At 30.9% G+C, this 25,043-nt stretch overlaps 2 protein-coding genes across 2 annotated transcripts; both read left to right on the top strand.

Moving 5' to 3' along the window:
- Positions 1-19: 19 nt before the first annotated feature.
- On the top strand, positions 20-3,558 carry LOC134827752 (succinate dehydrogenase [ubiquinone] flavoprotein subunit, mitochondrial). Its single transcript, XM_063840542.1, has 4 exons — positions 20-169; positions 730-1,397; positions 1,838-2,915; positions 2,982-3,558. Exons 1-4 carry the CDS (start codon positions 116-118, stop codon positions 3,159-3,161), a joined length of 1,980 nt encoding a protein of 659 aa, XP_063696612.1. The 5' UTR covers positions 20-115; the 3' UTR covers positions 3,162-3,558.
- Positions 3,559-6,982: 3,424 nt separating this feature from the next.
- On the top strand, positions 6,983-24,836 carry LOC134837457 (uncharacterized). Its single transcript, XM_063852832.1, has 7 exons — positions 6,983-7,654; positions 17,411-17,640; positions 18,713-18,856; positions 20,512-20,618; positions 21,573-21,746; positions 22,804-23,238; positions 23,318-24,836. The coding sequence occupies exons 1-7, from the start codon at positions 7,522-7,524 to the stop codon at positions 24,834-24,836; spliced, it is 2,742 nt and encodes a 913-aa protein (XP_063708902.1). The 5' UTR covers positions 6,983-7,521.
- Positions 24,837-25,043: the final 207 nt, after the last annotated feature.

The following is a 25,043-nucleotide window of genomic DNA, read 5'->3' on the forward strand; positions in this document are numbered from 1 at the left end:
CGTTTGTCAGTCTGACAGAAATTTAATCGATGTCGGTCAGTGAAAAACTTGCTGCAATTTTCCAAAATATTCAAAATAATTAAATAGTTGAAATTTTTCGAAGATTTCCATAGCGATGAGTAGCTTAATCCGCTTACCATCATTATTGGCTAAAAATACTGCGGCATCTGTAAGTTGAACACTCTTTTTAATAAGTTTGATAAAAAACCGACTGATTTTCTATATGTATGCGAGTATCAAACATTACCTAACAGTAGGTACGATATACATACGTTCAGAATGAAACTTTTTATCTTATTATGGTCTTATATAACCATAAAAATATTTTTTGAGATGGAAAATATAACAGAACCTTAGGAAAATTCTGACCCAGTAACGGTTAGAACGCTTAAGCGCGAACTGAAGAATGTCTTTTGAGTGCAAAAATGTTCGGAAAACTAGCGAAACGACCTTGATTTGATATTAAAATCGCGAGTTTTTCAAATTGGCGTACATGATGGTTCGGTGTGACGTTGAAAATACTATTACTACCTACATGCTGATACTCTTACTATTATTTGATTTTCCATTTAATAAAATTTAAAAGTTGAAAAGACGCTAAAAATATTATTTATTATCGCTTATTATCGAAAAGCAGATCAAATACGAATTATTTGTGCGCATTTTCTATTTATCACTCATTGTATTTCCGACAATGACGATATTTACTTTTTCTTTTTTTTTTCGTAGTTGAGATGCTTGGCAGGTGTTCCTAGCCGTAATCTTCACTTCACTGTCGGACAAAATAACGCAAAAGCTAATCCTGATGCGATTTCACGTGAATATCCCGTTGTCGACCATACCTACGATGCCGTGGTTGTAGGTGCTGGAGGTGCCGGTCTTCGTGCTGCCTTTGGTCTCGTCGAAAAGGGCTTTAAAACGGCTGTCATTACAAAATTATTCCCCACACGGTCGCACACTGTAGCCGCTCAAGGTGGTATCAATGCTGCATTGGGAAATATGGAAAACGATGACTGGAAATGGCACATGTATGACACCGTCAAGGGATCCGATTGGTTGGGAGATCAAGATGCCATTCATTACATGACACGTGAGGCACCCAAGGCAGTTATTGAACTCGAAAACTACGGAATGCCGTTTTCACGTACGCCAGAGGGAAAAATCTACCAACGTGCTTTCGGCGGACAAAGTTACAACTATGGAAAAGGTGGACAAGCTCATCGTTGCTGCTGTGTCGCTGATCGTACGGGACATTCTATGTTGCACACGTTGTACGGACAATCATTGAGCTACGATTGCAACTATTTCATTGAATATTTCGCATTGGACTTGATCATGAACGAGGGTGAATGTGTTGGTGTACTTGCAATGAACTTGGAAGATGGCAGCATTCACAGGTAAGAACTGAAAGTTTGTAAATTGAAGTTTTAAAATTGCCAAAAATTATTTTGAAAATATTTAGTTAATGTCAAAAAATTAAGAAAATTTTAGAAGGCCAAAAAATATCAAAATTTCTTTTGAAATCAAGTTTGTAGCAGAAATTCTTATTTTTTGAGTCCAAAATAATTTTATTTGCAAAATCTTAAAAAAAAATATTCATTAATTGATATTCTTCTTTTCTAATATATAAGATGCGTATTAAATTCAAAACATTTGCGATAATTGATCTCCCTTAATTATTTTTATTAGAATTTTATTGTACATTTTATTCCGTCTATTTAATTAATTCGTGCGATGTAACTATTGCTGACGAAAACTTTTTGTTTTATGTATGACGCGACTATTTTTAACTCCATGCTATAAATAAATTTTTTGATTATTACCCAATTTTTTATAGATTCCGCGCAAAGAGTACAATCTTAGCGACTGGTGGATACGGACGTGCCTATTTCTCATGTACCTCAGCTCACACATGCACGGGAGACGGAACAGCAATGGTTGCGCGTGCCGGACTACCAAATCAAGATTTGGAGTTTGTGCAATTCCATCCCACGGGAATTTACGGCGCTGGATGCCTCATGACTGAAGGTTGTCGCGGCGAAGGTGGCTATCTCATCAACTCTCAGGGTGAACGCTTTATGGAACGTTATGCTCCAGTGGCCAAAGATTTGGCATCTCGTGATGTTGTCTCACGTTCAATGACTGTCGAAATTCGCGAAGGTCGTGGATGTGGACCTGAAAAGGATCACGTTTACTTGCAATTGCATCACCTTCCTCCAGAGCAACTTCACCAACGTTTGCCAGGTATCTCCGAGACTGCAATGATCTTTGCCGGTGTCGATGTAACGCGCGAACCTATCCCAGTAATCCCCACGGTCCATTACAATATGGGAGGCATTCCCACAAACTACAAAGGCGAAGCACTTAAACTTGGCAAAGATGGAAAAGATCAAATTGTACCTGGTTTGTATGCATGTGGCGAGGCAGCTTGCACATCGGTTCATGGTGCGAATCGATTGGGAGCAAACTCCTTGTTGGATTTGGTTGTCTTTGGACGTGCTTGTGCTCACAACATCGCAGCTAAACATAAGCCCGGTGAGAAGATTCCAGACTTGAAGTCAAACGCTGGCGAAGAGTCCGTTGCAAATCTCGACAAAGTGAGATATGCCGATGGTGCCATTCCCACGGCAGATCTTCGTTTGGAGATGCAAAAAACTATGCAAACGCACGCTGCTGTCTTCAGAGATGCCGAGACATTGCAACAAGGTGTCGCCAAAATGGACAAAATCTATCAGAAAATTAAGGATGTAAAAGTAAGCGATCGCTCCCTCATTTGGAATTCTGACCTTGTCGAGACATTGGAATTGCAAAACTTGTTGCTTTGCGCAAATATGACCATTGTAGCCGCTGAAAACCGCAAAGAATCACGTGGTGCTCATGCTCGTGAAGACTTCAAAGATCGAGTTGATGAATATGTAAGAACATTTGAAAAAAAAAACTTCTAAAAGAATCATTTCTAATACACATTTTTTTTATTTTAGGATTATTCCAAACCAATTAAAGATCAACAAAAACGTCCAATCACTGAGCATTGGCGCAAGCACACTTTGATCACCATCAATCCAGATAACGGCAAAGTTTCACTCGACTACAGACCAGTTATTGATCAAACCTTGAGTGACGAGTGTGCCACCGTTCCACCAGCAATTCGTTCATATTAATTCTATTTTTTCTTCAACGAACGACAAGATCACGAAATCAAAAGCACATATTCTTTTTTTTATTGTAAGATGAAAAATATCCAGTGAAGCTTTATTAGGAATCGTCTGGTACAAAACTCGTAGATTTTTTTTTGGTCTCATAAAAATTTTATTTTATTTTAAAATCAAAATTGTGTTCAGTATTTTTTGTGTTACAGGAAACCAGTAACTAGTTAAATAATCTCTATTTTATTATTTTATTTATCATTATTTATTGAAATTGGAAGTAAAAAAAATATATAAAAAACGCGACGCCAGATGTTTCAATTGTAAATCCTTATAAATATAAATAAAGACTTCAAAGTTGTAAAAACAGCACTTTGTACGGTAAAATTAAATAAAGCCAATTTGAAACATATTTTATGGATTTTTTATTTTCTTCATTACAATTATTCATTTTTTGCAGAAAATTACCATTTGATTAGGTATAATAATAAGTATTTAAGCTTTTTTTAAAGAAAAATTTTCTGAACTCACTTTGCTTATCACTCTTGTTTTTAAAAATACATTAATCATATTAGGCCGATACAAAAATTTTATTTTATCGAAAATTTTTATCTTTTAAACTGAAGTAATCTATTTTTTATATCATTAAGGTATCAAGAAATTTTACATGAAGCTTTAAAATGTAATCTAATATTCTATTTTTTAAACTTCTTATAAACATCTCCAGTTTCAAATAAAAAAGTTTTTCAACTTTTTAAATACTTCATCAAGATATTGTAAAAATTTAAAGCTATTTTTACGTTTTTCAAGAGTTCGGCCAAACAAAATTTTTCACGCATTTGCCTGCCAAAGTTTTTCAGTCAATCATTTAAAACTTAATCATAAAAACGATCATAAAAGGAAAAAAAATCTGAACCTAACATTAGAATAAAATATGTTTGAATGAAACTAAAATGAATAAACAAAATCCTTATCGGAAGATAGAAAAATGCGACATTCAAGTTTCAATTTAAACATAAAACAAAAATAAACTGAAAAAAATACTTTTTTTCACCTAGAATTGTAGAATTCCTCGAAGACCGTACAAAAAAGCGAGAAAATCAGTGTGAAAACAAAAATGAAAAAAGAAAAAGATAAAAAAACTTTTAGCAATAAAATTAAATTAGGAGTTGCTTAGACTACACACATTTATTTTTATGATCCAGGTGGCCAGAAATCAATCTTGAGTTCATGCCAAAATTAAATTATATTTTTTTATCTGTTTTTCTTCCTTTTCAATTTCAGATAAGATATTTTATTGTGTGATTTACACTCTCTCAAAAGTAATGGCACAGACTTATGAAATATGATTATCAATAGAGATGTACCTAATATTTGACAAACTCATTCGGCTAATTATCCCTGAGAGGCATATCAAAATCCAATTTCTTTTAAAAAGGGGCTTTCACAAATAAAGTAGATGATAATGGGTTTATGGTTGTGTATTTAAGCATCATTTTAGCATTATGCCTCCGCTTCTTCTCTACCTTGAATGCCTAAACATAATGATAATTTGTAAAGAACGAGAGAAAAATTGAAAAGGGTACTTAAACCCGACTCAAAAAGTATTATAACGGAGGAAATCAATGACTTTCAAATTGGAAATCTTCATTTTATTGATTGACATTTTCATGGGAAATGTTTCATTGGTAGGTATAGTCAATTAATTAAACATAAAATTGCTCTTCAAGTCCTGTGTTATTTTTTTCTACTCCACTTACAATTTGAGGATGGTATAATATTATCGTGAAAATCATTATTGTGAATCGTAATACCTTTTTGTGTATCAAAGATCTGATTTTTTACACCTACCTACAATCTACATGTAATCGCATTTAAGGTTTTTTTTATATAATGCTCTTCTTGCAATATTCAACACTGATAAAGAAATCACATATATCACCACAAGATTATAGCTCAAATATCCTTACAACGGCCATGAGTGCGTGACGGAAAGAAGTGGAAAAATATTTTATGTGCGACGGCGGTAAATATTTCGTTACATTTCATTTTTAGATGGTTTTTCTTTTCATATTGAAAAGTAAGAAAGTCTTCAAGAGAATCACGTTTCTTGCTTGATGTAATTGTTGACATAGCGCGTAAGTGAACGATTTTTTGCCACATGACGACTTTTAAGAATTTTAATATATTTGGCACACGTAAAAAACATACCAAAGATCAAGAGGTGTAGAAAGCGTTCGAGCTTTTGTGGGGGAGCAAAAAATGTATGTATCAATAAAATATCTTCATCATGTTTTTTATAGCGTGAAAAGCTCAGGGGAATAATATAGCATAAAACGTGACAAAAAAAATATCGTTTGATTGTTATTAGTCAAGCGTATAATACCAGTACAATACTCATTTCATCCAATTTTATTATATATTTTTTTTCTCTCATCATATTTCGGTGGTGCTACATCGCGTGGCTTCTTGGTTTTACACTTTTGGTTAGATATATGTCTGTGTGCTAAATTATTTCCCATGACGTGTTAGAAAATAAATAAATAGTCGAGTGTTCGGCACGGGTATCAAAAATAGAATGAAAACCTAAAATTTACTTTTAAAGTCAATCTAATATACAAACGAACGAAAGTGTATTGACACAGGTTTTACTTTGCATAATTTAGGATTTTTATTGACATTGACATCGTTTATTAAGATTGAGTTGTTTACTTTTGAGCTTTACGTCGATTTTTGTCGTCTCCAGCGAATTTCTTATCTGATTTCACGCACACTGTGAGTGACACAAAATATGATTGATTACTTGTAATGAATGTTAATGAATTGCTTGAAACAGATTTTCTCCTCTGTCACAGTTAGACAGGCAACTAAACGTTTTGAAATATTTTTTTCATGTTAGGTCATTCCAAATGGAAATCATTTTTGAACTTATAAAAACTAAAAAAAAATCATGTTATGAAAAAAAAATGAATTTAAAAAAAATTATTTGAAAAATTTTATTAAACAAATCAGATCTTTTTAAAGACTTAATTAAATTTTCAAGAAATTTTTTATGATTCATTAATTAATTGTTAATTTCTTCTTATATGAAAAATTTTATATATTAACGTTAAAACAGTTTAATAATTTACTGCTAAAAATCGATCATTTAAAAAGTTTAATATTTTTTTGCTTTGCTTATTTTGTTTTTTTTTTTGAATTCTAAATTGTAGCATTTTTCAACTTCTTTTAGAGCAACTTTCTTGTAAATAAAAACAGCTTCAAAAATGATAATTTTCCTTCATTGATTAATTTTATTAGCTACATGTAAAATCAATTTCCACTCGACGATGTAACTCAGCGTTTTTAAATAAATTTGTAGTAATTGTTTAACAGCAGCTGTGTGTCATCATGCAACATTTTCTTATGCATTAAAACTTGATGCTGCATCAACATATTTGTTTATATGTTTCTCACGATTTACTAATAAATATAAAACTGATTTTCTTCCTTGCATATCCTGCAGTTTATTTGTGTGCAAAAAAAGTCAACGTGTTCACAAAGAAAAGCATGTACAAAACGGCGATCATATGGCGTAAACAACAAGAAAAAAAACAATTTGAGTTACCAACACATTTCATTTTTTTCTGTAGTATGGAAATGAGAATAAACAAATAATGAGTGCAAGAAAAGCTTTTCTCGCGCACGAAAGCTCTGGCATTGTTATGTGTGTGTGGGGGAAAACTGTGTATGGTTGTCATGACGATCAGCTACGCAACTGTGGTATAAATGACGAAAACGTAAAGGAATTTGATTCAGTCGTGTTCAGGTCTTCGGTTTGTCCACTTCGCTAAAAAAATCACAAATAAAAAAGAAGAGAAAGAAGAAAAAACGGAAAATACGATGTGTGTGTAAAGTGTGCATTGCAGTAGTCAATTGAGGAATAAATTGGGCCAAATTTAAATAAATTATTTGTACTAGAGCACATGGTGTACAAACATACGTAAGATAATCAAACGAGAGACGTGTTAGTGACGTGAATCTTACTTGTCGGATTTTATTATCCACCATACATACACACACACACAATTTATAAAATATTAAGATTAATAATAGAGAAATATACAAATAAGTTATTGTGCAGTGTTATAATTCAGTTGATGTGAGCAAATTGAAACATAAAATATTCAAGGAGCAAAAAAATCTGAAGAAAAGGGCAAAACCACCCCAAAAAAACAAATAAATATTCATTATATTATACCGAAAGTGCGAAACAGGATACATGCTGTTATAATATAAATAATTTTAAAAATATTATAATGAGTTTTTGGAGCTGAATCTCTGCATAATTTTAATTTTGTGTTAGAAAAGTGGAAATAGATAAGACGTGTTAAACATGTTATCTAATTTATATTATATAAAAATTGATGAAAAGTTGAAAATATGGGCACAAATATTTCTATTTATAATATTATTTGCGCTTGTGCAGACAACATCATCGCCGAATTCATCACCACCACAGAAGCGAGGTATGCCAAATTGTTTTTTTGTCGTATATTTTGTTGTAGACAGCCGAACTTTTATTGTGCGAGCTTACATAGTTGAGAGTGTCCTTCGTAGATATGTCGAGCAGCGTGGCTGATTCGTGCTCGTTTAGCGCTGTATGAAGAAACGAAAATGAAACACAATAAAAAGTGCTGAAAAATATGAATAAAATGAGGACAATAAAAAAAAGAAGAGCGTAATTTGAACGATACAAAGGATTTACGATAATCACGACTAAATTTCTGTGGTTAATTTTTGGGACTTACTTTTGCATTTTTGATGATGTTATTTGAATCCACATTAACTTGCATGTACTTAAATTTGTGTAAATTCAGTTCTTATCGAAAAAAAAAAATATGGAGTTAGATTTGAATACAACAATGAAAAAAAAAAGGAAATTTCAGCACGGCATGAACGATTAAAAATTTAAGCGGAAAAATTGCATTTTAATAATGAAACATTTTCCAACGCAAAAGTATAAAAATATTCATTTGAAATGCTAATGAATATTTCCATTTCATTTATCATAAAAATTGTATTCTACCGGTGCGGTGTTATTTGGGAGCTTTGCATATAAAATACACTATCAAAAATTTTCGTATAGAAAATAATTATAAATATCATGTTTTGAAATACTATATAAATTTTTAGTATAAACTGTAACAAAATATAATTTTAAATAAAAATTTACCATGATATTATGTTTTAATGTGAACATTAACTTTAGGCTATATGATAGATTTCATTGATATTAAGCTATTTACAAAATATTTGCGTCATAACTGAGAGAATTTCTATAATTTTATCAAAAATTTATTTTTCCCTTAAATATTTGATAAATATTTATAAATCAGGATTTTAAATCAATTTTTTTTCACTTTTTTTTTTACTTTCTGTATATTTAGTTTAATATTTGAAAGTAAATACTTTTTCAAATTGTATTTTTTTTACTTTTAAAATAATTGTACTTCTTTCGAAACTTAATTTCTAAAAAATATAAAGGTATATAAAAAATAATTTGAAGCCTGCTATGAATAATAATAAAAAATCTTTATAAAAAATTATATTTATTTTGTTCGTCTAACAAAATCTAACATATGTCAAATGTAGATAAACACCTTATTATCCAAACATAAACAAACTAACACAACTATGACTGATAAAAATCCTAACAAAGCCCGTCATTTTCTATTGTGTTGTCTGTTTCTATCCTTGTTTGGTTTACGAGACCTGAAAGTTTGAAGAATGGCTCAAAAGAAAATTAGCATTATCACTCATGCATATGTTGACGAAGAACAATGGGGTTTATAGATTATATGTGTCTTTTGCATATTTTAGACGTTGAAGGATTAAAAGAGGACTATCAAGATCCTCTCCGACAAATATTTAATTTTCAGCTTATTGAAGTACGGATGAACATATTTGATCGACGGATTAAGAGAAACCGAAAGTTTTGAGCCTATTTTGATTTAATAATAAATCATATACTGAGATGCTAAGCTCCAGTCTGTAAAGTGGCGAGTCATTAGAGTACACAGAACTGCTTTTAATCTATTTTATTTGATAACACACATTTATTTACGTTAACCGAGCTTTGACAACGCTAGGTACTGCTATTAATCCATAAAAAAATATTACAATAACGATCCAACAAGTTCTGTATCGTGTATACGGGTAATTGATTTTTATTGGTCAATAAAGGAAAAGACATAAATTTCATCCTTTTTATTACATTGTCCGTTCAAATGGCACTTGTGTATTAAATCGTTGCGTTCGCATAAAATGCGTCATATTGAGTGGCAGGCTTTGCTCAGAATTTAAGATGGTTTATGCTGATGTTTCAAGTAAAATCTGTGCACTGTGCAACAGCAGGAAGTATTAGAAATATTAAAAATGGCTATTAGTATATGTCAATTAAATGACATGAACTAAAAGTGCACTTCTGGTTAGAGACATTGAAGAACATATCTCTATTTCAACGATGCACAACAACAAGAAACTAAAAGCATCCGCGCTTAATTGAAATTGTGTGTTATGTCAACCTGAAATTGAGCATGTTTTCGCAAGTTCTTTGTCTCTCGTCATTCGCAAAAACGAAAAGTACACTGTGGTTGTCATTTTTTCGTATCGCAACAGTGATGTACTTTGAATTTAACTGCGATATTTTTTGAAGAAGGATTATGTTATAAAAGCGTAGATTATGTCATGCATTTCATAGGTTTTATCTAGATCTAACACAATGATGTGAAAAAGTTTCTTCAACACACATTTTTTTATCAATTATATTTTCTCATTTCAATTAAATCTACTTGAATCAGCATTTTTTTTGTTTTTCACTTCATTACGTGATAATGCTGATTGTAACACATATGCGCTGTAACATATTTTATATTCTTATCATCGTCGATGATTACCAGTATTCTTAATCGTGATTATCCAAAGAGAAAATAAGCAACGTGAAACATTCGTGAGATTAAAATTTTCTCATCTTTTATCGTACACATAAAATTTTCACACGCATGTAGAAGCAATCTTTGCGTATACGCTACGTTTCAGTTTTATGGATCAGATGTTCCTATTTTTCTTTATAATGTTGGAGGAACTTTTTGTATTATGTCTTATCACTTTGGAGGTCTTATACCCTCGAGAAGACAGAGAAGTTTTTAAATTGCCCCTAAAATTAAATGTTTCTTCATTATTATTTCTCACAGATTATTCAAATAACACTGATAAGTATTCAGCTTCTTCTTGTCTCTGAACTTTGCAGATGCCTTGCGAAAGATACTAAAATTTTTCATGGATCGCACAATGGTAATAATAAGTACTGTTTATGATAACTAAAATGAAAAGGGAGAAAGCACGTACTAAACTGTAATTTTCTAATCTCTGTCTCTATGTTATTGTCTTCTTCGTATTGTCTTTCTTCGTTCCAAGTTTTTTTTTGCCGTTTTTTCCTTCGAGATTGTATCCATTGGAATTTTTCTTTTTTTCATTCTGCTTCGTATTTTTTTACAATTTTATTTTTCTTGTATTTTTTTTTTGTGTACAAATTTGCTCTAAAAATTGATTTGTCACGCTCATGTTAAATTATCAGTTCATCACAGCGCAATCATCATTTGTCCGAAGAATAAATTTGGCGTCAGCTTGTCTGTAATCCAAAACATTTCATTGTATCAATTTCTTGCGATTGTAAATGCTGTACAGTACACTCTATGTAATAATGAAGATTGTATTGTAGTCTAAATTTTCTGTTACAAAATGTTTTGCGCCAAGTGTAAAATTCGCTAATGAAATATTTCAAAACACGCGATGATGGAACAGGAAAAATATATTAATCGCAACCTCTTGCTGAAACACCTCCTCCTCTTTTTTTATTATTTTCATCATGATTTTTTCTCTATGATTTTCAATGAAATGAGCTGAGAGTAGGATGTCCCTATACAAAAGAAGAAAAAAAAATACTTACGTGATGCATAAAATAAACTTTTATAATTTCCTTTTCAAATAAAACGTACGTAATTCTGACATCTTACGTAATTGAGTTTTTGTTGAAGATTTTCTCTTCCTCTTCGACGTTTGCTATAATGATGCCGTTGATGTCGGTGAAAATGATGTTGGATTAAATCGCATCTAGTTTTATCGATTTATATAGCTATTTTACCTCCATGCCACTTCGGTTATGTGAATCAATAGTGAAATTGAAATAAAGAAAATTCCGTACACCAGCTTGTCTGTCTATTGGATATTTTAAAAAAATATCAAAACAAAATTTAGATTGAACTGAATTATGAAAAGAAAAATATGTTTTATCTGTTGTAGTGTAAAGAGTGAAAATCCATGTCTAGCAGTGGCGTGACGAGACGTAGCATAAGACTGTTTTTTGGCATTTTTTGTACAATGGCAGGTTTGCGAAAAATTATCTACTTGATACAACAAATATTTTTACTAAAAAAGGAGATCGAACTTATCTTTTATAAATCTTAAAAATAGCCCAAAAATTTAAAGTTAGATGGATTTTTGATTTTTGAAAGTCAGAAATTGCACTGCTTGTGGCGCGAAAAATACATTTTTATTGTGAAATATTCCTAAATTGGTTCAAAAAATCTAAATGAAAAAAGATACTAAATAGGAGCAAAAACTGCACACCTCCAATAAATCAAACAAACCCATTCAATTAATTTTCTATTCACGTATTATTCATCATAGTTGTCTAAATGATAATAATATCTGGGTACAGATTCCCATACATCGTCATTTTGATATATATGATTAGAGACATGATACGCAAAATTTGCTTTATTACGAGAAGGCATGTAGACAGTTAAGCGTGCATGTTTGTAAAAAACAAATATCTGCCGTATCTACGGAATAAACGATGCCACGCATTATTAATTTATTAATCCCCTAATGATAGTTTTGTACTTCTACCGATAATTAATGTGATTTAAGCTGATTTCATATCGGCACAAATTGATATTGTTCCGTTAATCAAAACATAGCACATAGCACGAGATAGACAATATATGATAAGGGTGTTGCTGACAACAATGTTTCATTTTTGTCTGTTGAATATTCAATGATAAATGTTTTCAGATAGAGTTTTGTATGGCACAATTCAGTTTATAGTGTTTATGGTATTTGTCAATTTAGAATTTTTAATTAACGATAAACTGTGGACATTGATTCGATGAGCTTTTGATTTTTGCTCTTTTCAATTAATTAATCCTATTTTCTTCTCAAGCTCAAATTTCATTACAGTAATTGAATGCATCTCATGGCTTTGTTCTAAAAATAGCTTTTGAGATAATTTATGAAAAGCTAGATTTGACAAATTGGAAACCAAAACTATGCAAACCTTTTATCCACACACAAAGTTTGTAACCACAATTTTTCCGCTAATACGAAACATATTTTATGATGCTACATTAAAAAAGAGAGGACAACTTTTAGTACACGAGCTAAAAATATTTTATGTTTTTTTGGGGAATTGGATTGAAGTACATAGTTAACAGTGCAAGTAAAAGCATGTTTAATGTTTGTGGACGTATTTTCGCATATGTACAATGAATCATTCGGAAAATAGGTTACTGAAAACTTTTAAAAGTTGTATATTCGGGTCTTTTATTTTTTTTTTCATCTTCATATTCATGGACAATTCAATTACACATGAACAGTTATCGTTCCAACAAATTTTTTTCTTTTTCGGAAGGATCTCTAAGAACTCTATCAGTTTTTATATAAATATTCTTTATCAAATTTTGAAATAAATAATAAATAATTTAATTTAATTTAAAATTATGATTTTATTCATGATATTGCTTCGCCACCATTATCTACTATTGATTTATTTTCCCTTATTATTTAATGCTTTAAATAAATGCAGTGATTTCTCGAAATAAAATGTAGTGCAGATACTGGTAAAATTCTTAAACTAAATCACAAATTATAATACTGAACATGTTTGTACGTTGGAAAATCAGCTTCTTCAACTTTGTCAATCACTTTAAATGACGGAAAGAGTCCCAATTGATGTGTCCGCTCATTTTCTCCCTTTGAAAAACCATTCCAATGGTTACCTGCAATACCGATTAGATCCAGGGCTTCAAAATACTTCTGATTTTACTTTTACTTTTACTTTTTACTTCCATGAAGAGTATAAAAGTAAATTGATTTTCCTATATTACTTTTAAGAAAAGTAAAATATATTACTTTTTTTAAAAAGTACTTTTGTAAAAATATAAATTACTTTTACTTTTCTAAAAAGTAAAAAGTAAAATAAAAAAAAAATAATTTACTTTTTACTTGAGTAAAGAGTAAAATAAAATTTTTAATGTTCCTTTTTACTTAATTAAAAAGTAAAATATTTTTATTTATTTTACTTTTTGCTTTTCTTAAAGTATAGAAAATAAAAATTTTATCGGTATTTAGATTATATATTTAAGTTCTATCTGTTTTTATGATTGATTTGTCCAATGTGACTCACTAATTGTATTTATAAAATGCAGTTTTATATTAATCTGGATCCGTTATTGAATTTTGTCAAAGAAAAAAAATTTAAGAAAATTGAGTATTTAAGTATTTTAAGAAAATGAAAGGGTAAAAATAAAAATTATTTTTTTTCACATTTTTGACATTCAACAAATTATATGTATATTTTGATAAGGCTTGTCATTCTAAGCAAAAGCCAATCGGTCATTTTGAATTATGACTCGCGAATTATTTTCGCGTGAAATCTTAAATTGCCAATACCTTCACAACTATAAGTCTGATTTTAATGATTGACTTTGAAAAAAAATATTTTTTGTTGAAAATAATAAAGTTATGGACGAAAAAATGCAAAATTATGGCTAACTTTGAGCCTCCATAAAGTATATTTTGACTCATAGTACAGATTTCAAACCTATACTGAATTATGGATTTTTTCACAATCACGATTTTTTCACACGCGAAAATCAGGACTCACTTAGGACTTTCGAATAATCCAGAGAGACTCGTATGATGATGACAAGTTCCCGAAACGCAACCAAAACTTGTGCTCGTATCATATTTAGGTATTATTTAGTTCTGTATTTACTTTACTTGTAAAATTTTATGAAAATTTTCAATAAAAAATGTTAAATAAAGCAAAAATATGAGTAATTTTTAATAAAAAATAAATGAGGAATAAATGAACGAAAAATGAACCGTTCATTATGCAACTGAGAAAGTTGGGACATTTTCAACTGATTTCTCAGCTGAAATCTCAGCTGAGTTCTCAGTGAGAAATCAGGTGAGATCTCATCTGAAATCTCACTGAGACAGATTACAGGGTCAAATATTGTATTCAGTTTTATCATCGCCACTACCAATAAAAGTGCATTTTGTGCTATCTAAAATGTATTTCACCTGTGTGTGAAAATACGTTCTCTGTGGTTCTCCACAATATTATATTAAATAATATTTTCCGGTTCTTCAATATTTTGAAAGAAATAAGTACATACTAAGGATATGTCAATAGAGGAAAGAATATAAGATGAGATCTACAGAATTATGATTTCTGGTCATGATAAAAAGAGAAAAATCTTGAAGTAATTTTCTTGCATGGAATAATAAAGTTTTATGTAAGTCAATATTACATCATCTGTATTACATAATGAATCTATTTAGCCACATAGGTTGTAAAAATTGATTTTATCGTTCTACTGGTCGGAAAACATTTTGTTTGTATAAGATCAAATGACTTTCTTTATGTTGTTATCATATTTATTTTGTTATTTTTCTTTAACATCAAAATATATATGAAAAAAAAAATAAATAATCTGTAATAAATTGACAAAAAGGAAAGAAAACATAATGTCTGGGCCGTAACAAACATATAGAATGCCAAAGGAAAACCAAATATGTCACTTTGTCAACAAGTCTAACAAAACCTAATAGGACTATGAGAAAAAAAACGATTTATCTTTCAATATAATGATATATGACAACGTTGGTAAATGTTGTAAAATATTGTTTTTTCAACTATAAAACTTAGAAATGAAAATAATAAAATTCCACCACACTCAAACATTTAGTTATGACTTCCAAAAATGTTGACGACCAATGCATTTCGTTTTTAATATTAATTGACGCATCTCATCAAAGGCATTTTGTTCTCTTTCATTCGTATTTTGTGTGCTAAACAAACTGATTCCGTATAAATATGCGCAATTTCACATAAATTTTTTGACAACCGCATTTTAAGGCAGAGGTCCACAAAATAATATATGAACTGTTTTGTACAATTTATATATTGCACGAAGAGAATATAAAACACAGCCATTAGAGCCACAATGGCATTTTGTGAGTGTTATAAGCTAAATTGGCAAACATGATCAAATTATGTTTTATTTGGTGCGTAATAGTATATCATACAAAAGTTTCAAATTGGCCAGAATAGTATAAATATATGTATAAATTATATTTGAAAACCACTACCTAGGCGGACACATCTGTGTCACATTTATTCACTCAATTTTCGGAAACGGACAGCCACAAAGCGAACAAAAAAGTTTTGCATATTCAGTGATCTTTTAAATGTAAGCGTATTCCTCTTTTGTGAAATTCCTTTAGGAAAACTTTAAAATTGAATGTTAAAAAAGGAATTAATAATTTTTAAATATTTTTCTTAGTCGATAAATTTAAATAAAATAAATAGGAACAAAACATGATAAGAGATTTTCTTTGCGAATGTGTCTGGAATTGAGGTTAATTAATAATAGTATGTTAAACGAATTATTCGGTGGTTGAATATTTTCGCAAATTATAAGGCCGTACATGTATTGAACACCGTAATTAAATTCCATGTTGCTGCTCGCACTAAATAATAATTATAAATTGTTTAAAATTAATATTTCTACAAGTGACAATATATTAGGCATATTGTTGTTTTATTATTAATTAAAAGAAAAGTTCATTGAGATTATTAAATGCACTAAAAATACTAGTTTTCGACGGCATCCAAATTATCATAAGCAAACTAATTAAACTTTGTTTCCAAAAAACATCCAAGAACACAAAAGTTAACTTGAGGGTATTAGAAACGGAGTATACACAACAAAGTTTTTGTGAAAATCATGCCATTAGCACTTAAAAAGGAGAAAGTAGTTCGTTATCTTGAAATATATGTTCTACCACACGGAAACAAGAAGACTAATTGTGCAGCTGAGATAGAAATTTACCTCTAATTTATATTCATTGGAGGTTAAGTCACAATTAAGGTAGTTAAACACTTGAGTTCTACCATCCCAATTCCCAGTAATTACGTATTTGGAATGATTTTGTGCTGTATCATCACAATCTTTCCATTATGAACATTATTGTTTGATGAAGACAAACCGTTCAAAGGATACCGGAAACATTTAAAAAGCGATATTTGAGAATAAAAAATCAATTACCTAATATATTTTTTATACGCGATGGAGTTTTATAACAGCTGACTCACGAAGCTCCATAAAGCGAATTTTCAATTATTTTGAAATACCTTTGATTATTACAAAGTTTTCCAAATTATGTTTCGTATAATTTTAATGTCAGAATAAAAACGTGGATTGCAGAACGAGCTTCTTCGTATGTTTCTGATTGAAAAGGTATGAGAATAAACATTAAATAGTGTTTCGTTTACAAAAATTGCGTCATTACTCATTGTTCAAAGAAATATATGCAGAAAATAATTTCTTCGTAGGTGTACATTTAAAATATTTTTTCTCAAGTTTATTTTATTTTTACTTTAGAGCACAAAGCTCCTATTTCATTGTGAATTTTATTTCATTTTTGTGAGCTTATGTTTTTCAAATTGCCTCGACAAAATTTTTGGGATCGCTACGCTCCTGAATACAAAACGCCGGCATCCTGATGTTTGATTATGTTTTTAGCTCTCAATTTTTCTTGTCTTGTAAGGGTGTACGAACATAATAAAACTAATTTTCCCGAGATGTATCGCGGGTCCTTTTTTTATAGAAACTAAGTTTTTTCCTCCGTTATAAAAATTTAATAAAAAAACGGGACATTTTCTAGGTATTTAAAATTTTGTATGCACTAGTTTGTAGAGATGTGAAGTTTTGAACTAAATTTATGATCTAAGTAATTTATGCAAGGCAAGTCACATATTAGATGAATGGCTGTATAAACTTGTAATTAAGACAAAATTTAAAGATGTGCGAAAAAACAACTTTAATTCACAACGGTAATTAATGTAATTTTCCTTTGATATTATTTTGCAGCTGGAGGAACGGAAACAATAAAAGACCATTGCAACAAGACAGTTGATATATTTGAAGATGTGACATCTCCGGAGTTGACTAGTTTAAATAGATACCGTCCAATGACATGCTCCTATCGCTTTAGAAATATTCGCGGTACTGCCAGAGACTGGGTATTGCGATTGAGATTCAAAAAGTTCAAAGTCGGCTCATTAGTAAATGCTACGTACTGCGAAGGAGGGTATTTACAGGTGAGTTATTTATACCCATATTTATCAAAAACAATACTGTAATTGAAATCGAATGTTTTATGGTCGAAGAGATATTTATTTACCATCGTAAATATTTTTTCTCTGTGCTTCTCTTTCGATCAACCATAAAAAGGAATTGAACTATCGTAAAAACACGAACGAATATCTAAAAACCATTAATAAGCACATTTGATTGAACGCATAAAGTTTCATCGCTTTTATGATTCTATTAGGAAATACAAGTTTCACCACCCAATATTTTTCACAGGATAAAACATCATAAATCGAAATATAGAAAATTTATTTCCTAACCTAAATTTACTTATGCGCCACAATCGACGCAAAAAAAATGAAGTATGTGTGTGGGCTTGACTTGTATTGTCGCCTTTTCATTTTGATGCCAGAGCAACCAATTTGACACCAAATACGGGAAAAGTATTAGGTAGTCTTATTTCCTTTTTATATGATTGCCACTCCATCAATAGTCATAATCATGCAAAATATCTAAAAAAGTGGTTATCCTTAATAATGGTGAAAAATTTTTGGGACCTATTCTCTGAAAATTGCTTTTTTTAAACGCGTTAATGAAAAATATAAATTCTGGTGATACAGGCACTCAACCGAATATTGACGATACCTATAATCATATTGTTTGTCGTTCCTGTCCTTGTCTTTCGAAGCTACTATACTACCATTTTAATGTTGTGTTTTTCGCTTTTTTTTACCTTATTGAAAGAACATCCTAAAATGATACAACAATTGTTAAAACGGTCACCACAAATTATTTCGATTTCAAAGCGTTTGAAATTTTTTGGAATGTGAAGTTTTTGAAAAATTACAAAAAAAAAAAACATTTTTGAAATACTTCATTTCAAATTAAAAAAAAATAATAAAAAAACTTATTATAAACTTAAATAATAAATATTTTTAAACACGAAAAATAATCCATTTAAAATCCAGAATCTAATATATTTTAAAATAAATCTTTGCAAAAATTTCAATTTTAAAAAAAATTTATTTGATAAGTCAAAGTTGTATACCTGTATATTTACACCTTTTATTTTAATTTCAGATTGTTGATGGAAATGCCAAAACAGATGTGTCAAACAGACGAGAACCAGGAATGTTTTGTGGTGAAACCGAGCAACCACAAATATTTATTAGCGAAACAAGCTATGTTAAAATAGTGTTTCATACAGACAACTTTACAGATCAGGTAATTCTCAAATGAACTAAAAGCTTGTAACAAAAAATATTCAATGTTTCATTTTTCAAGAATATTTGATTGAAAGATTAATATCATATAGATTTATCGCATTGTTTGTATTCGCAGAATATTTGTATTTACAACAAATATAAAAATTCTTTTGCAGTTTATGGTTTTTGCTACATCTCTTGTGTACTCATACTAATATACTACTGTTGAAACCCATCACGAATATGTAATCGCAGAGTGACCAAAAAAATCTCTAATGTTTTACTTTTAAATCTATTTAAATGTTGAACATTTATTTTAGCTACAATTTCATGTCTAATTTGATAAATAACAAAATAATATAAACCAAAGTGCTTAGCATTGGGAAAAATACATTTATTCTTATCTCACCCTATTTTTTTCCTATTATAATGTTGGAAAAAATAAAACACTTTTTATCTAAATTTATGCATACAAAAAAAGTATGTTTGCAGAATATAGACTGAAAGTTTTCATGAGTAAATAATCTTAAGGAAAAGAATAAAAAACACATTCCAATACATTCAGTTCCTCCCAAACATTATGAAACCATTAGAAAATAAATTTGATAATGGAGGAAAAAAGTCTGCAAGTCTTGCCATCTGGAAAACAAGATTTATGCATATTTATTTGGTAGCAAACAAATATATACAACGGTGAATTTACTCGTGTATTTTAGGATTAAGTTGAACATTTTTCTACAAACACTGTTATTTCAATATAACTATGATGATGATGCGAAATATTGTAAAGTGGTTTTATGCTTCCAAGTACTGAAGTAAAAATACATAGCGAAAAAATCAAAAAAATGAAGTCATTATGGCAAAGCATACATGCGAAGAGTTTTACACGAAAAACTTTGGAATATAAAACGAATGAAATAATGATGCTGTTGCAGGTTAAGTGTCCACTTGTACATATTAAAAGGGTTGCTCGACTATTACGTTACATGTTTAATATACTGTTCTGTTTCTTCTAAAACACAAAAATAACAACAGTTCACGCTTTTTAACGTCAAGTACATTAGAACGCATTTAATTTTCTTCCACAAAAGAATGTGTGGTTGAACAATTCTCGGTTAGTCTATATTATCACTACAACAAGGTGTAAATTGCTTGAATATCGTGTATGTATTTAATGTTGGTTATGTCAAATGTAAATGTGAGTTTTACGTTGAGCTCAATTTTCAATTTAAAAAAGGAAAATAACAATAATAAGATTGTTGACCTAGTTGACACAATTTTTGACATGGAAAAATATTTTAATCTTTTCATTTTTCTTGTTATTTTTAAAATTTCGTAAAGAGATAATATCAAAAGTTACAAATTATGTAAAACATAACGACCTCCAAGCTTGCCAAAAAATTGTATTTCAAAACGTAGAAGAAATATTGTTTCTTGGATTACTGTTGAATATTACTCCATTTCTGATTTGGATAACAAACAAATATTCTTGAAAATATTAAAATGTTTTTCTTGGGAGATATTTAATATCGCAGGTCATAATTTAATTTTTTTCTCTACCATTAAATTTTATATACTATTTTTTATGGTTACAAGCTCGTTGTAAAATTTAGTCTCTCTTATATACATACATATTTAATTTGTTAAAATGCTTTTCCTGTCTTTTTTCCGTAGACGTACTTCTCTTTTGATTCACGAGCTGAACAACAAATGGAAGTTTATTTAAGATATGGACAGCATCCAGAACTCTATCCGAACCGAAGAGGTGAAGTTGTTTCAGGGTAAGTTGTTTTGTTTCATATTTCGTAGAAAAAAACATCAAAAAGAAAAATACAACAACGCTTTAAAAAAAACCGGAGAGTGCATCGTAGATATGTGGAAGGATGATAGAATAAAAATGTTTTTTGCGTTTAACGTTAGATATTTATCCAGACAATGCATATTGTTGGTAAGCCGGTTTTCAACGTGGAACGCTTGCTTTTATAACCTCAAACGTTGTTGGTTGCTTGACATATCAAATGGCAAATGTCCCACATATTGTTCAGCAATAAATCAGCATACAATAAAGGTCTATTCATTTTTGCAAAGTAGGGTGTTCTGGCAGCAGCAACTACATCTCTCGTACGAAGCAAATCGTAAAAAAAGTTTCCCACATAAAATAAAAATGGAGGGACAACCAAATCAGTTTTCGTTCAATTTACCATTACTTAAATTGAAAAAGTTTTCATCGTTTCAAAATATTGATATTTTATTTAACACGTTAAAAAGGCGGACAGACATTTATTCTTTGCATCTATTCCACATATTGATCCAAACAGTGGTCGGATCTGTTAAATTTAAAAATATTTTTTGTGCTGTGCGAAAGCCCAAACTTTGAGAAATTTATTGAGTTGGAAACTCACAGAATGTTTATGTGAGAAAATAATAAATGACACAGCCGATCTCCGCTGTCTAAAAGTAAATACTTTGTACGTGTTTCTAGCTATAAATTTATAATAATCTTGCTGCACACATTCAAGACTACTGCTAGGGTGTAGTGCAAAATAGATGAATTCAATAAATTTATTAGATATGAGTTTGAACCGGTAGTGGTTGTGTGAACACGAAAATAAGTTTTTAAATTGCATGAAATTCAAATGGAAAACTAGGAGTTTAGGCAAAATGAATTTAAAAAGTTTTTCTTTGCTATGTAATAATTTTTTTCCTATTTTTTTCTTCTCTTTTTCTCTCTCTAGGTCCTACTGCGAACGAGAATTTCGAGACTGTCGCCTGCAAACTTGTTATGTGCAGTCACCTGCATATCCTGGTATCTATCCAAGAGCATTGAAATGTCGTTACCGTTTACACACAAGGCAACCATTTATCAAACTTTATCTACAAAATGAACAATTCTCCGTTGATGGACAAAGGTAAGTGTGACGGTTGCTATTTGCTGTCATGTTGTTCATCTCGACTATTATTATCTAAATGAAAACTATTTTGCCGTATTGTTTCGCACAAACGCATAAACAATCAGACAAAATGTTTCCCTTTCAAAAAGCAATCAGGTTTCTGTTATCAGTAGCATATGATCATTACATATTACAATTTGTCTGTTTCCCTTTTGATAAAAGTGCAAATACGTTGTTAATTTATTGCTGTCTATCATTCCTTCAGTTCGGCATGGAGATTCTGAAAAGTGATTCATTACCGTTTGCCATCATTTCTGTCAGATTTTTTCCCTTTCTTTGTGTGTTTTTGACAAAAAAAGAGCCAACAAAGAAAAGCCAAATAATCTTGTATTTTCACCTTAAACTTATCTCTATTTCTCTTTGTATTAAATTGCTTCTAATGTGTTTCGCACACAAAAACAATTAGAGCAAATGAAGGCGGAACGGAAATAGAATAACAAAATGTTCCTGTCGACTTCTATTAGTGTTTGATTTTTCGATTTTTTTTTTGTTCTTGTTTGACAATACGGAAATAAAAAAGTAATTTCTATTTTTATTTCACGTAAATTAAAGCTTTTTCTATCAATTAAAAAGAACTAAAAACAAAATAAAATAATAAGTAGGAAAGTTTTATCTCGCTCGTTTTTGTAGTCTTTTACTTAAACATAGACAATTAATTTAGTTCTTGCCCATTTTGATTACAATTATATTAATGACAAGAGCAATAAAGTGTGTGCACTTTTATCAATAAAATCGACAATATAAATCTGTTTACAACATATTATTAAATCCTGATCAGAAATATGTTCTTTCATTTCGATTTTTACTATGATTTAATTGAATTCCAACTTTTTAATTAATTTCAATTATACGTGTGAAAAAAATGCATTCAGTTCCTTGACTCTTACTATGACTTTTTGTTCAAAATAATAAATTTAATTTTATTTTTTTTCTCTGTCCATTACTTGCGCTTGTCAACGAACCTATCGTCATCACCATCGCCATCATCACCATAAATAATGGAATAAAAATATAGGTGTGAGAATATAATGACATGTCCTATGAAGGAAATTGGATCGGGTTCTGAGCATTGTCCATATGACTGGCTAGCAGTGTATGATGGACGTGACGAGCATGCACCTCCAATCGGAAAATTCTGCGGAATGGGTAAATTTCCGTTCAGTATTATTGGCACGTCGCAGTACATGTATGTGGAATTTGTATCATCGCCCGCTGGTCCTCTGTTGAACACCGGATTTCACTTTAACGTGGGCAACTGGCCAGGGCATGTTGACACTGCCGGTATCAAGCACGGAGCATGTGACTGGCTTTTGTCATCTGATGCCTTGAAATTAACAAGTGCCTCTGAAGGTATATTTTTAAGTGTGGCGCATTGGTATCCACCAAACACATCGTGCAGCTATCATATCCAAGGTCATGAGGGAGAAATAGTTCGTTTGTATTTCCCAAGGTAAGACAAAAATTTGCTTTATTTGAAACATTTTTGAGAAAATTTAACGGAAATAATCGCGAAACTCGCAATATTTCAGTTTTCGCATCAACCGCATAGAGGCACCAATTATCAAGCATGATACAGATTGTGCTGAATCGTTGACCATTTATGATGCAGGACATCCTGATCCTGCTCGGATAATTAAAACGTTCTGTGATACATTCTCGCGTCCCATGGAAAAGGTGGATTTCGTGAGTACGGGCCGGTCGTTGTTTGTTAAATTCGTTAGTAAGACCGGTTCCTACAGCGGCAGTTCACTGTATTACTGGGCCCACTATGATTTCTTCAACAACACAAAGCACGGAGATGCCGTTCCGGGCACAATGTGTGATGAAATATTTCCGGCATGGAAATATACAAAAGGAAGATTAAGATCGCCACAGAATACATTAATTTACAAACGGGCAGCTGGCAGTGATATCAGGTGTCAGTACAAATTTTCGCCAGATAAGCGGTTGTTCGCTCGTGTTGTCATTGAAGTAACAAATATTTCATTCAAAGTTGATCCTTACTCTCCCGCTTCTTGTACGAAATGTCACGAGGAACGCGTAGATAAATTAATGTTGTGGGAAGAGAAAAATAAGATACAACACAGAATGGCATGTTTCTGCGACAATATTCCACGACCGATTCGTGTAATATCGTCGGGAGAGCATTTGAATTTGGAGTTGATGATTCAGGGCCAACATGCTGTAAGTAGTTACTTCAAAAATCCAAATACCTTATTTGAAGCATCTTACGAGTTCGCGCACGGTCCCATCTGCGGTCCAACCGTATTGGGACCAGCTAGCAAGGGCGATCTCATATTTCCATTCAGGAATGCTCTGGGAATGCCACTAGTAACAGAGCAACGTCGCGAAAAATGCATTTGGGAAATAAAAGTGGCACAACAAAGAGATCTGTGGTTGCACTTGGAAAAACACAAATTCGGTGACAGGGGATGCGAAGGAGCAAAAATTGAAATTTTCCTATCGGGAAGACTCGAGCCTAAATACGTTATCTGTCCTGAAAATGCCTCACTTGCTGCCGATATTCCAATTTTGTCTGCAGCTGAATTAGGTGCGACAGATTTGACACACGAACCGCCCCCAGTAATTATTCAATACACCGGAGATAATTCTCCGGGCAAGAATATTTTCAAAATTCAATGGAGTGAGTTGTACCATCTACCACGGTTGGATCCCAGTTTGACACCAGCGCAACTCGTCGATGGCTGCGACTTCCACTGCCCTGGCGACTCAGGTATTTGTCTGCCACGCCATTTGATATGCAATGGCATTATTAACTGCCCCAATGTTTCATCACACACATTCGACGAAATTCTGTACAATGTCGAAGAAAATCTCGATCGTTTAGGTATTACAAACAAGAAGATATTTAAAAATATTAGATATTTAAGTGACGAATCTCCTGAACTGTGTAATTTAACAGAAAATGATTTAGTTCATGACAATGAATTCACTAAATTGTGTCTTTTATTCTTCGGAATGTGTTCCGTACTCGTCATTTTTATTATGGTATTATTTAAAATGTGTAGGAGAACTAAAACTGTATAGAATAAAGACTAACTAAAATTCATAAGTAGAAATTATATAATAATTAATAAGAAATTATAAAATCCACAAAAGTAAATTACTCAAGAGATTTATTGTTTCAAACTTTTGTTGAAATAAATTCAATCATTTGATAAAAAAAATCTTGTGATTTTGAAATAATCAGAAAAAAATGAAATTATAGCTATAAAACATTAATAAATAGAAAGA

This window comes from Culicoides brevitarsis, chromosome 1 (assembly GCF_036172545.1).
Source record: "Culicoides brevitarsis isolate CSIRO-B50_1 chromosome 1, AGI_CSIRO_Cbre_v1, whole genome shotgun sequence".
Taxonomy (NCBI): Eukaryota; Metazoa; Arthropoda; class Insecta; order Diptera; family Ceratopogonidae; genus Culicoides; species Culicoides brevitarsis.

Coding starts and splice junctions, on each gene's coding strand:
- LOC134837457 (XM_063852832.1), top strand. CDS start 7,522: ATGTTATCTAATTTATATTATATAAAAATTGATGAAAAGTTGAAAATA. Junction 17,641..18,712: donor GCGAAGGAGGGTATTTACAG/GTGAGTTATTTA, acceptor TTTTAATTTCAG/ATTGTTGATGGAAATGCCAA. Junction 20,619..21,572: donor AGAGGTGAAGTTGTTTCAGG/GTAAGTTGTTTT, acceptor TTCTCTCTCTAG/GTCCTACTGCGAACGAGAAT.
- LOC134827752 (XM_063840542.1), top strand. CDS start 116: ATGAGTAGCTTAATCCGCTTACCATCATTATTGGCTAAAAATACTGCG. Junction 170..729: donor CTAAAAATACTGCGGCATCT/GTAAGTTGAACA, acceptor TTTTTTTCGTAG/TTGAGATGCTTGGCAGGTGT. Junction 2,916..2,981: donor AAGATCGAGTTGATGAATAT/GTAAGAACATTT, acceptor TTTTTATTTTAG/GATTATTCCAAACCAATTAA.